The following is a 16,035-nucleotide window of genomic DNA, read 5'->3' as shown; positions in this document are numbered from 1 at the left end:
AGTATATCGTCTTGATCGACAATAAAATAACTGACCCCTCCGGGTAATGCATAATATCATATCCGACATTATGATGCAAATGACGTCCTTTACGAAAATTGTAACCTCTTCCTTGAGATTTTCGTTGATTCACATTCGAATCTAGCTGGACGTTCTTTATAAACTTCATGTTGTCGTAAATTGATTGAAATAAACAATTCATATTCCCAAGTCTCCGACATAAGCGATATAAAATGCTTCCTGCTTCTAAGAAAACTATTGATTCTGGGATAGTTTTCTCCTCCTTTAACTTCTCCATATTCATCCATCGGAAGAATTTGCTGATTTCAGAGCAAAGCTATTAACTTGCGTCCACAGAAAAAATTGTTAGTTTTAAAAATGAATTGATCTGTGTCGATTTCTTCGATTGTCTGCTCCTTGTCCTGCTATCTTCAGTTGATTTTCCTAACCTCCCAACTCTTGATAGATAATACAAAATATTTTATGCCGAAACAAATGAAACATACGGGGAAATTTAAGAGAAATAAATTTTCGAGAAATAGTATCTGAAAAAGGTCACTGCCAAGTCATGTAATATCAGGCTTAACAAACTCTTTGAGTCCGAAGCTTTGAGGTTTATCTGATTATTCGCTGGGGAGTTATTCAGAGTCACTCCGGATTTGTAGATAAACCCATGCTGAAATTTTGAGGCCATCCTCAAAATTTCTGTCTCAGTTAACTGTCTTGCTTATCTTTCCACTGTAATTGAGTAGATCGCGGAATTTTTGAGATCTTCTCAAAAATTCTGTCCCTGTTGCAAATCTCAAATATCTTCAGTCTTGACTTGCTAACGAAGAATCTTCTTCTCGAGAATTTTTGAGTCCCTCTCATAATTCTGTCCCAGTTTCTATCGTAAAGAGGAATAGAAATCTTACTGAAGATATGACCGAACCCTTGTGGCGCCTACATATCCCATTGAGGCGGGAATCAGGCCAAACGTAGTTCCCTCTTAGAGGTTAAAAAATAAGAAAATTTTACAAAGAAAACCGACTGAGGCCGACATAGGCCGCCTACGTATCTCACTCTTGAGAATTCAAGTCGAACGTAGTTCAAATACAAAGAAATAATTAAAGGGGATAAATGGGGTGACCGAAGCCGACATAGGCCGCCTACGTATCTCATTCTTGAGAATTCAGGTCAGATGTAGTTCATTATAGGAGGGATAAGAATTTAAGCAAAACAAATACAAGAAAACAGAATGATTACAAGTAAATAACAGAAATACAAGCTGAAGTTTCACACGTAGTATCTCTTGACAGCATATGAGTTGATCGGTTTTGGCCATATGGTGCCATCCATATCTGACAGGACCAAAGCACCTCCATATAATACTTCACGAACCATGTAAGGACCTTGTTAGTTTGGTGCAAACTTTCCTTTGTACTCGTCTTGATGAGGAAAAATATGCTTAAGAACCAACTGACCGACTTCGAAAATTCTGGCTCTCATTCTCTTGTGAAAGGCATGAATCATACTCTGTCTATACAACTGACCATGAAAGATGACAACCATTCTCTTCTCATCAATCAAAGTTAGTTGATCAATCCGCTTGCTGACCCATTCAGCATTACTTAGCTCAGCTTCTTGGATGATTCTCAAAGACGGTATTTCAACTTCCGCAGGTATGACTGCTTCTATTCCATATACTAATAGGTACGGAGTAGGTCCAGTCGACGTTCTGACAGTCGTTCGATAAACCAATAAAGCATATGGCAACATGTCATTCCAACCTCGGTGATCATCAATCATCTTCCTCAGAATCTTCTTGATATTCTTATTGGCGGCCTCCACAACTTCATTCATTTGAGGACGATAAGCGATCGAGTTTCGATGAGTAATCTTAAATTACTCACATATCTCTCTAATCAAGTGACTGTTGAGATTTGCACCATTATCAGTAATGATGGATTCTGGTACCCCAAACCTGCATATCAGATTGTTGCGAACAAAATCAGCTACAACTTTCTTGGTTACCGACTTGTAAGAAGTTGCTTCCACCTACTTGGTAAAATAATCAATAGATACCAAAATGAATCTGTGTCCATTTGAAGCGGCTGGCTCTATCGGACCGATGACATCCATACCCTAAGCTACAAATGGCCAAGGTGAACTGGTAGCATTAAGCTCGTGAGGTGGCACTCGTATCAGATCACCGTGCACTTGACATTTATGACATTTCTGCACAAACTTGCAATAATCATTCTCTATAGTCATTCAGAAATAACTAGCTCGAAGGATCTTTCTTGCCAAAGTGAGCCCATTCATATGCGTGCCATAAACTCCGGCATGTATCTGTTCAATAAGACTCGCAGCTTCAATGGCATCAACGCATCTTAGAAGACCCAAATCTGGAGTCCTCCTATAAAGGACTTCTCCACTTAGAAAGAAATTGAGACCCACACGGTGTATCGACTTCTTTTGGTTGGACGTAGCATCTTCACGATAAGTTCTAGACTCCAAATACTTCTTTATATCAAAATACCAAGGCAAACTGTCTGGTTCTTCTTCAACATGCGAACAATGGACTGGATGTTCTTTCAACTCTATATCTAGAGGATCAATAAAATCTGTATCTGGACGTTAATCATCGAAACGATGGTGTCAAGAGCATCGGCCAATTCACTCTGTATTCTAGGAGTATGTCTGAACACGATCTTACGAAATCTTTTGCACAACTTCTGCACATACTGTACTTAAGGTATAATCTTTGGGTTTTTCACAGCCCATTCTCCTTGAACCTAATGAATTAAAAGGTCTGAATCCCCAATAACCAACAACTCGTAGACATTCATGTCGATGGCCATTTTCAAACCAAGAATACAAGCTTCGTATTCGGCCATGTTGTTCGTGCAATTAAATCGGAGCTTATCCTCCATGGGATAGTGCTGACCAGATTCTGACACTAAGACTGCTCCAATACCTTTACCTTGATGATTTGCCACTCCATCAAAGAATAATCTCCACCCTGGATATGCTTCAGAAATATACTCACCCACAAATGACACTGCTTCATCGTGAAAATAAGTCTTAATTGGTTCATACTCTTCATCAACGGGATTTTCTGCAAGATGATCAGCCAAAGCTTGTGCCTTTATCGCTTTCTGAGTCACATATAGAATGTCAAATTCACTCAATAACATTTGCCACTTAGCTAACTTTTCGGTCGGCATCGCCTTCTGGAAGATATACTTCAGTGGATCCATTCTGGAAATGAGGTATGTAGTATAAGAAGACAAATAATGTCTTAGCTTCTGGGCAAGCCACGTCAAAGCACAACATGTTCTCTCCAACAAAGTGTAACGAGACTCGTATGGAGTAAACTTCTTGCTTATATAATAGGTAGCCCTTTCTTTCTTTCCTGTCTCGTCATGTTGATCAAGTACACATCCGAATGCACTATCTAAGACAGACAAGTACAGCAACAAAGGACTCCCTTCTCGCGGAGGAACCAATACCCGATGGATTGGACAAATAGTTTTTTGATAACATCAAAAGCAGTATGACACTCCTCAATCCACTTTGTCAGGGCATTTTTCTTCAACAGCTTGAAAGTAGGCTCACACACCACGGTTGATTGGGCTATGAATCGACTAATGTAGTTTAACCTCCCTAAGAAACTCATCACCTCTTTTCTCGTCTTCGGCGGAGGTAACTCTTGAATTTCTTTAATCTTAGTAGGGTCGAGCTCAATGCCCCTTCTGCTGACTATAAATCTCAAAAAATTTCAAGCTGGAACTCCAAAAGCGCATTTGGCGGGATTTAACTTCAAGTTGTACCGACGCAAACGATCAAAGAATTTCCTTAGATGTGTCAAATGATCCGAACCCTCGTGGGATTTGATTATGATGTCATCCACATACACTTCAATCTCCTTATGAATCATGTCATGATATATGGTCGTCATAGATCTCATGTAAGTGGCACTAGCAATCTTGAGGCCAAACAACATCACTCTGTAATGATATACACCCCAAGGTGTAATGAAAGTCGTCTTTTCTGCATCTTTCTCATCCATCATAATTTGGTGATAGCCTGCGTAACAATCGACAAATGACTGCATTTCATGCTTAGCACAATTGTCAATCAAAATATGAATATTCGGCAACGGAAAATTATCCTTCGGGCTAGTTTGTTGAGATCTCTGTAGTCGACACAAATCCTGATTTCCCCGTCTTTCTTGGCAACCGAAACAACATTGGCTAACCAAGTTGGATATTGTGTCACTTCCACTAATAAAAATTCCATTTTCTTGGTGATCTCTTCTTTGATCTTTAAACTTAGTTCAGGCTTAAACTTCCGAGCCTTTTGCTTCACCAGATCGAACCCCAGGTTAATCGGCCGTTTATGAGATACGACATCGGTATTCAGCCCTTGCATGTCACCGACTTCCCAAACAAACACATCAGTATATTCAGTTTGCAAATGAATTAGGCCTTCTCTCTTAGTTTCATTTAAGTGGATGCTGATATTAGCTTCTTTAACATATTCTGGATCCCCCAAATTTACCGTTTCCATTTCCTCTAGATTTGGTTTACTCTGATTTTTGAACTGCCAAAATTCCTCGGCGACGTACTCTGGTTTCTCACTTTATTCTTCGTATTCATCAGCCTCGTCATTGCCAGCCTCGTTTCATTCATTCAGCTCGTAACATGACATGACATTGGTAGGTCTAAAACTTACATTACTGAAACCATAAACAGACAAAGTTAGGAAAGTAAAGTATAACAAACGACTAAATAAATTAATTTAAAAATAAAGAGGCTTTCATTCAAATCTAAAACAATGCAAACTTTGGTCATGGCATAGGGCCATGTTGCCTTCTTTGAACATCACAATGAAAATTCAAAAATTCGAACAGTTAAGAAAATGCAAAATGGTGGGTCTCGGGCCTCTTCCGGACTACCACCGATTTTAATGTGCACAAAATAATGCCTTTCTACTGAGGAGTTTGGGGATCACGATGAGCATAGAGGTCCAGTTTTGCAGCATCTCTCCCGGCTCAGCGTCGCGAATACCAGCTAGCTCGATCTCTTCCTCAACAACATCATTGATCTCCTCGAAGAGGTCACAGATTCCTTCCCCAAGGTCTTCATGCTTGGCATACTCCCGGACTGGGAAGGATTGATACAGATGTGGGATCGACTTAGCCAATGCTTGATCATTTTTCTTCTTCGTCTTCAAGTCATCATCTGTGGGGATGTACCCCAAACCATATCTGGCTTCTTTAACGAGGACCAGAATAGGCTCAATAATTCCTTAGGAATCTCTTCCCAATCCGAAACCTGGTTCAAAACCATTCTGCAGCATCACAGTGGCTATCATCTTGTATACGACAGGCATGGGAGTCTGTATGGCCAAGTCTTCACCTGTGGCATTCACCAGCTCCACCGTGTAGAAATATGTACCTCGCGATATCTCATCAATGATCGACACTTGTCTTCCAGAGTGACTCCCTTCGCCATGAATAACCAGCTCTTCGTTCTTCCACACGAGCTTCATCACCTGATGTAGAGTAGAAGGGACAGCTCCAGCCATAAGGATGAAAGGCCTTCCAAGAAGAAGGTTATAACTCGTACCGATATCGAATACTTGAAATTATGCGCTAAATTACGCTGGGCCATTTGAATGCTCAAATTCACCGCTCCAAACGTATCTCTATGAACCCCATCAAAGGCTCTTACGTTGACTTGTTTTTTTCAATTTTCCCCAATTCATACCTTAACTGCCTCAACATCGACAACGAGCAGATATTCAGACCGGATCCATCATCTACTAAGACGCGGTTTACCACCTTTCCACGGCATACCACAGTGATGTGCAACGCCTTGTTGTGTGACCTCCTTTCGAAAGGCAACTCATCGTCACAAAAGCTTATTCGGTGCCCTCGAATAACCTGGTTAATCATAGCGGCCAAATTCTCTCTGCTTGTGCCCGTGGGTACATACGTATCGTCAAGAGACTTCATCAAAGCCTGCTTGTGCGATTGAGAACTCATCAGCAGGGCCCATACGGAGATCTGAGCTGGAGTCTTCTCCAAATGCTTGACGATAGAATAATGTTTTGGCTGCATTCTTCTCCGAAATTCCTCCGCTTCCCCTTCGCTTGTCGGACTTTTAGCCTGATCCTTCTTTTGACCTCCGAGAGCAAGATCGTCATGAGTGTAACATCTTCCAGATCTGGTCACGCCTTGAGCAGCAGCAGTTTCAATAACGAACTTAGGCTTGATGAGAGTTTTTGATGGCACCAAAGCAACAGCTTTTGCAGGTGTCAAAATAACAAACTCTTTCTTCTCTTTGATGCTTAAAGAGGCTACATCCCTTTCCAAATCATCGTGAACGATGGGAGTAATCATTTTCGTTCCACACCAGCAATCGTCTGTCTCGATCATATTGACATTGTCGCCTCCATGATTCGACAAGGGGTTGGTGTTAACATTTGATGCCGCTTGTTGGAGAGATACTACATTATGGTCAATCAAATCTTGAATTTTGTGCTTGAGGTTATACAATCCTCAGTATCATGCCCGACACTGTTGGAATGATAAGCACATCTCTGATCGGGTCTGTAGAATTTTGAATTGACATCCACGGGTTTTGGCCCAGAGGGTGGATGTATCCGGCTGCAGGCAGTCGCTTGTATAGCTTTGTTCGGCTTTCAACAAGCGCAGTGAAGTTCCTTGAAGGCTTCTTCTCAAATCTGGGTCGGGGAGGGTCATACCTGCCTTGTCGGGGAGGAAGCACCTGTTGATAACTTCTTGTATATGGACGGGGAGCTTGGCTTCTGGGAAATGGATTTTTTTGGTAGTTTTGGCGATGGAGCTTGGTAATTCGCAGGGGAATTTTGGTATAGTGGATCTTGGACTTGGAAAACAAGAGGGGGTGATCGATAGCTCGACTGCACGTTAGCACAGTTGGGAGCAACACCCTGGTAGGGAGATGGAATTTGGCAGGGTGGAGGATGATTTGGGTAATGGGAGATGTATTTTGATAATTTGGGAGTGGACTTTGGTATAGTGGAGCTTGGACGTTTGGATAAGTGGTGATAGCGTTGTGGTTATTGGGATACTATATTGCTTGTAGAAAGATTGGTAGGACTTTAAGGAAGGATGGGAACGACCTTGCGAATATGATGAGCTTCTAGGGGTTTTCCTTCCCCCGTATGAAACAACAGTGATTTCTTCTCTTTTCTTTTTCAACAACCCTGAAGATCCAGGCGACGGGCTATTTTTCCTGATTTTAAACGGTCTTCGATAGTCTCACCAATTTTGACTTTCTCGGCAAACTTTGCTCCAACGAGCAACATAATTCATCATAATATTCCGGATCTTGTACGCGCACGAATACTTCGATGATTTCTTTCTCAGATATAGGTGGTCTCACCCTTGCCACTTCTTTTCTCCACCTATAGGCGAACTCCCTATAACTGTCGGTTGCTTTTGCTTCATCTTCTCCAAAGATTATCGGTCTGGAACAATTTCCACGTTGTAAGCAAATCGATCAATAAAATCATTGGCCAATGCATTCCAGCTGGGCCATTGCCTGGTTTCATGTGATGTGAACCATTCAAGAGCTTCTCCGCACAGGCTTCGGATGAAGAGCCGCATCAATAAAGTTTCATCCCTTCCAACTCCCACGAGCTGGTCACAGTAGGCTCTCAAATGAGCCATAAGGTTGCCCACTCCTCCGAAGGTGTCAAACTTAGGGATCTTGAACCTTCTGGAAGGTCCAAATTTGGATGAATACATAAGTCTTCTAACTAAGCCCGACGATAACAGGGATGTATTGGAGCTCTTTCATGGCTTTCTTGATCTCTTCCTTTATGTCGACCTTTACCTCTTCTTTTGCCCTCCACTCCTTTTCCTGGTCTTCATAATGGTCTAGCTCAGAACCATGCACATCATGCTCGGCAGGGACGAGAATTCGGAAAGTGGATCTTTTTGGTAAGGGTGGAGCTATAGAGGGACTCTGAGCATTTTGAGCAGTTTGATAATTCTGTGGGTAAGTCTGAGGATTGGTATTCTTAAGTGGTGGTGGGGTGTTTGGGGATTGACTGTATTTTGGTTTTGATTTTGGGGCGGTGGAGCGGTTTGATGGTGGATATTTTGAGGATGGGGTGGCATTTTGGAATGATTATTTTGAGGAGGAGGTGGAGTTTGGTAGGATGCAGAAGCATATTGGGGATTTTGGGTAGTCAGATCTATAACTAACGGATTCTGAGCAGGTGTAGATGGCTGGTTCTGGGCTGGATCCATATTTGAAGAAGGGGAGTAGATTGGAGGCCTCCCATCAGCAGCGTTAGCAGCAAATCCTGGTGGAGGCAGATCCTGTCTCCTTTGCAATTCTACTCTAATCTCTGCAATTTGTTACATCAACTGCAGAATCAACTCATTTTGGTCTGCTACGGTAGGTTGAGCCACCACAACATCAGTAAGATTCACTTCTTTATTATTGCCCCCCATAATTGTCTTTTCTTTGTCTGAGCTTTGTCTAGGGAAGGAATCTACGGGACCTTTTGATCTGGTGAAATAGGGATGATCTGCCATCTTTTGATCGACATAGATTAGTTTCAAAGTACCTTAGAAGGAAAACAACTCAAAGGCAGATTTGTCAGTGCAGATTCAGAGTACAAAATGCATAATATCACACATAGAGTAGATAAACACACAAGTTGCTTTGTTTGAGGATATCTTAAACCCACGAGGGAGGACGGAAGCACATTTTAATAAGTAGGACTTTGCTTGTTTTAGTTTTGGACGCTGTCTCAAAAAGGCTAAATCACGTTTAGCTACGGTCTTCTTGCAGCTGCTCTTTGACGTCTGTTGATCTAGTCTTTGTATCTTCTCATACCATGAAGGGCGGAATGAAAATTTTTAAAGATAGGGGCCGGGCCTGGGAAGGCTGCCTACATATCTCACAAGGAGAATTTAGGCCCAAAGTAGTTCGAGTACAAGATAAAATATTTTTATTCATTCGTACATTACGATTACAAGGAAATTAAAAGGCAACAATAGAGCTTTTAAAGAATGAAATGATGACCACACGTTAGTCATTTCCCTTCTTGTCGCAACATTAGTCTCCTCCTTTTAGACGACCTAGGAATGGAGGTTTGTAGATGACTTCCTCATTGTCTTCTTCCTCAGTCGCTTCAGGGTGAGCATTATTAGGACCACTATTGGCTCCTTGCTCGTAGACGGGGTATTTCTCTCCCATTTTCTGAAGTTTATCAATCATGTTGCTATGGAAGACTTTGTTCTTCTTCCTCAGTGCGGCCATCCTTTCTCTCATGGAGTCGAATTTTTCCATTTCCACTGTCAGCTCCTTATCAAGTGACATGCTTTTAGCTGATAGAGAAGCGGTCTCCGATTCTATCCTCGCCTCTCTCGCTTCTCTTTCTAGCACTTTAAACCGAAGCATGCCCAACTTCTCTCGCAAGTCCTCTGTCTCCATCTCAACATATTTCTTTATCTTCATATGTGATGCCAGATCTTCATCCAGCGTCACGGTTGCAGCTTTGTAGATTGCGGTGGCCATGTCGACTCTGAGCCCTTCCTCGGCTTCTTGAATTTCTAGAGTTTTCTGTTCTATCTTCCTTTTTAGTTATTCTTCAGTGAGTTCCATCTGGATTTCTTACCTTTGTCTATAGCAGTGATTTTGCCTTTCCTGAGACGTTAGAGTAATGTTTTTGGATTTGTGGTATCAGAGGTGGTTTTGTGAGTGAGAAACTTAAGAGTTGGAAATTTTGGTCGGACATTTTGTAATAGTGGCTTCTGTATATTCTTTGGAAATTTCTGGATAGGAGTGGGTTCATGATATCCTCATTCATTACAATATAGCACATAAGCAGTTAAACACACATATATCGCATCCTAAAACATACAGGGGGACCCTTTTATGCCTAGGGTAGGCCTAACGTATTTGAATGATGTACGTGTGAATTTAAACCAAATAAACAATCCCCCCCCCCAAATAAATTTCATTTGTGAATAATAATGTTCACAAATGGGAAATAGAGGATAAAAATATTAAAGACAAATCCACGCAGGGGCAATTTGAAAGTGCAAATAAAGGCAGGCCCACGCAGGGGCTAAAAACAACGTAAATACATATAAAAAACCCACGCAGGGGCGAAGTCTGATATGCCGCTTCGGATGGTCCGCTCCGTCACCGTCCCCCTGAGTCTTGTATTGCATAAACATATATCTTAACATCAGCAAGAATCATTCACCCAGGCATCCTTTGTCTTCTACATTTTCGTATCGCATCCTCTCGATTTTCTACTTGATCCAGGTATCAAAATCATAATAACCACGCCTCAGTCTTTCCACCTCTTGAGTCACCCTCTCAGGAGTATCTTAGTTCTCGACAAACTTAGTGTACACCTATTAGGACTCTTTCTTTACCTCTTGTAGCTCGGCCACTACTTTGGCTTCTCTTTCCGTTACGCTGCGAAAGCTACGTGGGGTTTGAGAGGAGACGTTTTGTATGTCCTTCTTCAACCATTCTTTGTAACCCTTGTCATATTCAGCATTGAATCGGTCGGGGGCGATGGTGTCTTCATCCATACGCTTGGCACTTTTCCATTCTCTGAACATTTCAGATGCATCGTGCACTCTATCATCTTCAATATCGTATACATAAGCGCCATAGTACGCTTCTCAAGGTACAGTTTGTCTCCTTCCAAACTATCGCAAGACTCAAAAGGGTGCATAAGGGCGAATTCCCCAAATACCTGGGAGAGGAAGTACAATCTGTCTGCGGCTCTCCACGATGACTTCTTTGGAGATGAAATGGTCAAGCATCCATTGGAGATCCTCTTCTCTCAATTCGGAGAATATTTGAGCCCATGTCCCCCTTGTTCTTCGATTGTCCATATTTGCCCAGTATAACAGGTCATTCAAATCCTTAAGGGTTTTCTTGTTGTCAAGAGTATGCAGCTCCCGAGTCCCAGCACCCTTCGCTAAATGGCTGAGGATCCACCACTGAAAGAGTAGGTTGCGTCCTTGGAAGTATCGATGTCCCTCTTCACACTTTCCCAAGGATAGATACATGTCGGACAGGATGACCGGAGCTATAGGATAGTATTTTGTTGTCCCTTGGTTCTCATACCCTTTGAACAAGGTATGCGCGAGTGTTATAACTCGGGTATTGATACCCAGACTTGGACCATGTGGGAATACCATTGTTCCCAATAACGCTACAAAAAATGCTAAAGGACGAATTTCATTCCATTCTCTGTAGGAGATTTTTAACTCTCGGTTGTAAGTGGCATAGAAGCTTGCATGTCCAAATCGGGTATAAAGATCTCTAAATGCTACATGGGATTCTTTGCACCAGTAGGCAAAGTCTTTTCCCAACCCGAACCAGTCTGTAATATCCTCTATGGAAGGCTTATTAGGGATGAAGATGTCTTCTTGTTTTCTCGCTCTCCTTTCTATCCCAGTACCTACCGTGTCTATACAATCTTTGATCTCCTCCAAAGTTGGGGTAATTTCGGCGGTTCCGAATCGAAACACCATTCTTTGGCTATCCCAATATCTCGTAAGGACCTCAACCAATTCTGGCCAACCATTCATGTTGATTAATTCTGTTAAGGCACGCACGTATTTGTTGAGGATTCTTCTATGATCCCCATCCAAATTATCATACCACATCGTGAGTTGAGGTGGTTCTGAGACAAACATGTCAAACTTTGGAAAATGGTCCATATCTGCAAAACAGAAACTAGTTAGGTTTACCCACCCCAAATTGGTTTTCACACGTACATCATTGAAATGTCACATAAAATGATATATCGTGAGGTCGATGACCTTAGACACGATTTTGGCGGTTTTCTACTATATGGACTTAATACACCTTGGGTATTAAACCGTCTTAGGCTAATGCTTATTTTTTGGTTTTGGTTTCACTCTAACCTAGGCTTACTAGAATAGGTTACCCAGTCGGACAAACATCGGGGTGAAGCTACCAAACAATGCCGGATGACCGCATTCCAACTATTTGTTTGATATTTCCAAATGAACTTTTGTGTATTTTCTGAAGAAAGCCGTGGAAAGCCACGTAACTTTTATTTTCCTAATGCAAACTAGTTGCCCCATTGGCAGAAATATGCCTTGAAATGCAACAATTCAAAAATAGGTAAAGTAAAAAAGTAAACAATTATTAAAAATATCCAAATAAAGTTAGTTTTAAGGTTCGAATCCTCCTATCTACCCAGCGGAGTCGCCATTTCTGTTTTATTCGAAAAAGGTAAGTTTTATATTATTTAGAAGTTTTCGTCTTTTTGGAGTCGCCACTTAACTTTTAAGAAAAATCAAGAAACTATGTTTTCAGGTGACCTAAAAAGGAAAAAAATCAATTGAAAACTTTAAAGGGTTCGGGGATTCCTATTTATATCTTAGGAAGGTGTTAGGCACCTAAGATGTCCGCCTACTTGCGATTCTCCGGCAACTAACTTATTTGGACAAACTTTATGATTAAAGATCGCGTTAAAAATACTTTGTTTAAAAATGAATATAAATTTATTATCTGATTTGAGATCTTACAAAATTTTCTCTTAGAATTTTGAAGTTTGGTTGATTTAGATCAGCGGTTAAAGTGAGATGGCGCTTCACAGGGATTTGTGGTCTTCCAACCTTCAATCTAATGGCACATACTGATCGACAAATATAGGTAGAATAAAAGAAGGAGAGAGTAAGAGAGAGAGAGAGAGAGAGAAAGAGAGAGAGAGTTGGGTCCAAACCGGTTTCTATTCACCTGGCCCGGTGTTTGGACGCATTTGTTTTCGGTTTTTGACCCACTTAAGCCTGTCCTAATCTAATTGCACAATAAATGAATTCGGGAAAGAAACATAACAAGGGCTTAGGCTAACAAAATACAAATAAAACCCCAAAAGAGGATTGTGAATTGGGCTACTCAGACTTCACCCTAGCACTCACTTTCCATTGACCCCACCCACAACAAAAATATATGCAACTGTCCCCAATGCATAATAAAACTTAAATACAAGAGTGGTAGGTGAAGCAAACCTGGGGCGCAAAGCGCCGATGATCAGCAAGCTGGTGGGTCCGGTTCCCCGGAACACACTACCTCTATAGTCTAGACACCCTCAGTAGTGTCCTCATCAGCAACAGCACTATCAGTAGTGCCTCCCGCGATCTCCACATCTCTAGAGCTAGATGCCCCAGCAGCTGACTCTACAGCCCTGATCTGACGCGCCTCCTCCTCAACAAGCGAGTCTCTCCTGGAAGCCTCCATCTCATGGCGCTCCTTCTTCCGTTCTCTAGCCTCATCCTCCTCTCGATCCTTGCGCCTCTTGGAATACTCTTGTGGGGGAGGTGGTGGAATCTCAGAAATAGCGAATAAGGCAGCCATCACTGTGTCCTTAGCAGGCTCTGCAGAAGGGGCCTCAGACTCAAGCATCCTATCCTCTAGTATCATATAAATATCTGCTCGCAAACTATCAACCGCAGCCTAAAGGGTCGACACGTCCATCTGAGGGGCTGGCCGGGCTATCACCCATCGTTCAAAAGCATCCAAGCGCTGATGAACCTCAGCGATTTTCCGCTTTATGTTCTGGACCATTTTACACTCCAAGCGCTCCTCCGCGTCAGCATTAGACCTCTACATCCAAGGCTGGATGTGATGCATAAGTGTGGCCATCTGAGCTTCTAGTTTTTGGACCCTAGCAAGCGGGACCAGAGCGGGGAACGGGGCTGAGTGAGAGGAGCTAGGACCAGTGCTACTATCCGGGATAGACTCGACCGGGTTAGTGTCAGTGGTTTCAGAAGCAGCCTATGTAGCCGTTCGAGCATGTGCTACCGTATTAGCCAGATTTTCACTAAGTGGAGGCAACTCTGGACGGGGCCCTCTGCGTGGAGCCAACTCATTGGCCTCATCCCTGATGAGGCCGATATCAACAGTGCCCAACGGAGTCTTGAACTGATCAATGTGCCAGATGGGCACACCTGCGGACCTGCATAAGGAAAATATCATGCGCGGAAACGAGTAAGTAGTTGTGACCTTGAAATCCCTCTCGTGCATGACCGCCTGTAAAAGCCAAGTGAATTCCACCTCAAACTTGGCTCTCATCGCCGCCATCAGAAGTGCGCGATCCCATGTGACTATATTATTAGCAATCGTGGGGGAAAGGCAGTGGCGGACAATCAACCATAAGAACTTAGCCGTGAAGGTCAAGTTAGCCTTCTTGATGGCTCCCTTTGGCTCCGTTTCCCAGTCGACACCCTCTCCATCAATAGACAAGTGCGGGGCCATCCACCTGTTGGTGGTCTCTTTCAGCGATGGCTTACGCAATAATTGGCCATCTTTTACAATTTGCCACTGGTAGTCGAACTCGGTGGTGAGAGGGGTCCTGTTGGCATCAACATCCTCTCCGTACAGATACCGGCGGATGGCGGGAAGGGAGATGTCGACCTGTATGCCGCATACTCGGACGTGCTCAAGTGGGGCCTATTTGGCGGGGGCAGCCCGCCTATCTATCTGTGATCGGAGAGTAGCTATGTAAGAGACGTAAAACTCTCGAACCAACTCCTCACAATAGAGGCCTAAAGAACGAGCTGTCCACTCTAGCCGGTGTCTGGGGAAGGGATTGTGGATCTCTGGCATGGTGGGGAGACTTCCCGTAAGGACCCGCCTCTCAAGTTTAAGGGTCCATGTCATGACTCCTTTATCATTTAGAAACTTGGCGTCTGAATACACTTTGTATTGCCCCTCGACACACCAGCGGTTGGGCTGGTCGGCAACCAGGGTGAGAGCACCAGTCGGTGAGCCTGGAATGGAATCAGGACTGTCAGCCTCATCAGACGAGGCAGACTGTGCAGCTGTGGCGGGTGCAGGAACTTCTGCGAACCCGGAGGCTTCCTCTGACCACGAAACTCCTAAGGAGACCGACGCTCCTTCTTCATGTGTAGCTGACCCAGAAGGTGTGCCGGTCAGTGTATGCTCTTCATCAGACTAGGAGACAGGGACTACACCGGACGCCACCTTTTTATGCGTAGATCTGGTTGCACGTGCAGCTCGTGATGGAGTGGCAGTGCCTGGGGGCACGTACTTGGGATCATGCTCATCATCAGAGCCTATAACAAGTTGGGCAGACAGGGCGACAGACTTTGAACACCCACGTGCGTAAACTCGATCTTGTTTTGGTGTCATTAGAGATAGTACTTGGAAAGAATCAATATTAGTACTAGAAGGAGCAAACAAGACAAGCAAAAACGACACAAAATAAATACAAGAGCAAAGATGTAATGACATTTCTGCAGGAAAAGTGAAACGCGACGGACCACGTGATGGATCTTCGTGAGTACGATGGACCGTAATGGGGTCCGTCATGTCTTACTTAAGACTATGTTTATGTGGAGACCCCTGAAGGAAAGTCTCTGACATTTATGACGGATAAGCAGGATGGACCGTCGTGATACTGACGGTCCGTCGTTGATGTCCGTCGTGGGGCTTTTAGAAAGAGTATGGAGACCCTTAGGAGAGGGTTCTCTGACCGCCATGAGGGTTTGTGCAGGACGGACCGTCGACGGTATGACGGTCCATCGTAGATGTCCGTCAGAGGACACTTGGAAAAAAAATGGAGACCCTTAGGACAAGGGTCTCTGACTGTCATGACGGTTGTGCAGGACGGACCGCCGTGGGAACGACGGTCCGTTGCATGTGTCCGTTGGTGGACACTTAGAGAAAATTGGAGACCCTTAGGAATAGGTATCTGACAACCAGAACGGTTGTGCAGGACGGACCGTCATAGGGACGACGGTCCATCAAATGTGTCAGTTGGTGGACACTTAGAGAAAACAAACAGTGGGGTGTTAGGGGTGTTGGAACAGAACCTATGACACTCCGTCGTGGGTACGACGGTTCGTCATCGGGGTCTCATTCTGTCATTCAGTGATAGAACTGAGGATGCTACATTCATCCTCTGTGAGTCACATGGAATAGTTAGTGTTAACCTTTATGTTCCTAACCCAAATACTTA

General features: G+C 43.4%; 1 protein-coding gene across 1 annotated transcript; it reads right to left on the bottom strand.

Annotated features, from left to right (window-relative positions):
• Positions 1-1,395: 1,395 nt before the first annotated feature.
• On the bottom strand, positions 1,396-1,788 carry LOC107018848. The gene has a single exon (XM_015219433.1). It carries the CDS (start codon positions 1,786-1,788, stop codon positions 1,396-1,398), a length of 393 nt encoding a protein of 130 aa, XP_015074919.1.
• Positions 1,789-16,035: the final 14,247 nt, after the last annotated feature.

Source organism: Solanum pennellii, chromosome 1 (assembly GCF_001406875.1).
Source record: "Solanum pennellii chromosome 1, SPENNV200".
Taxonomy (NCBI): Eukaryota; Viridiplantae; Streptophyta; class Magnoliopsida; order Solanales; family Solanaceae; genus Solanum; species Solanum pennellii.
This window is presented reverse-complemented; position numbering and strand designations above follow the sequence as displayed.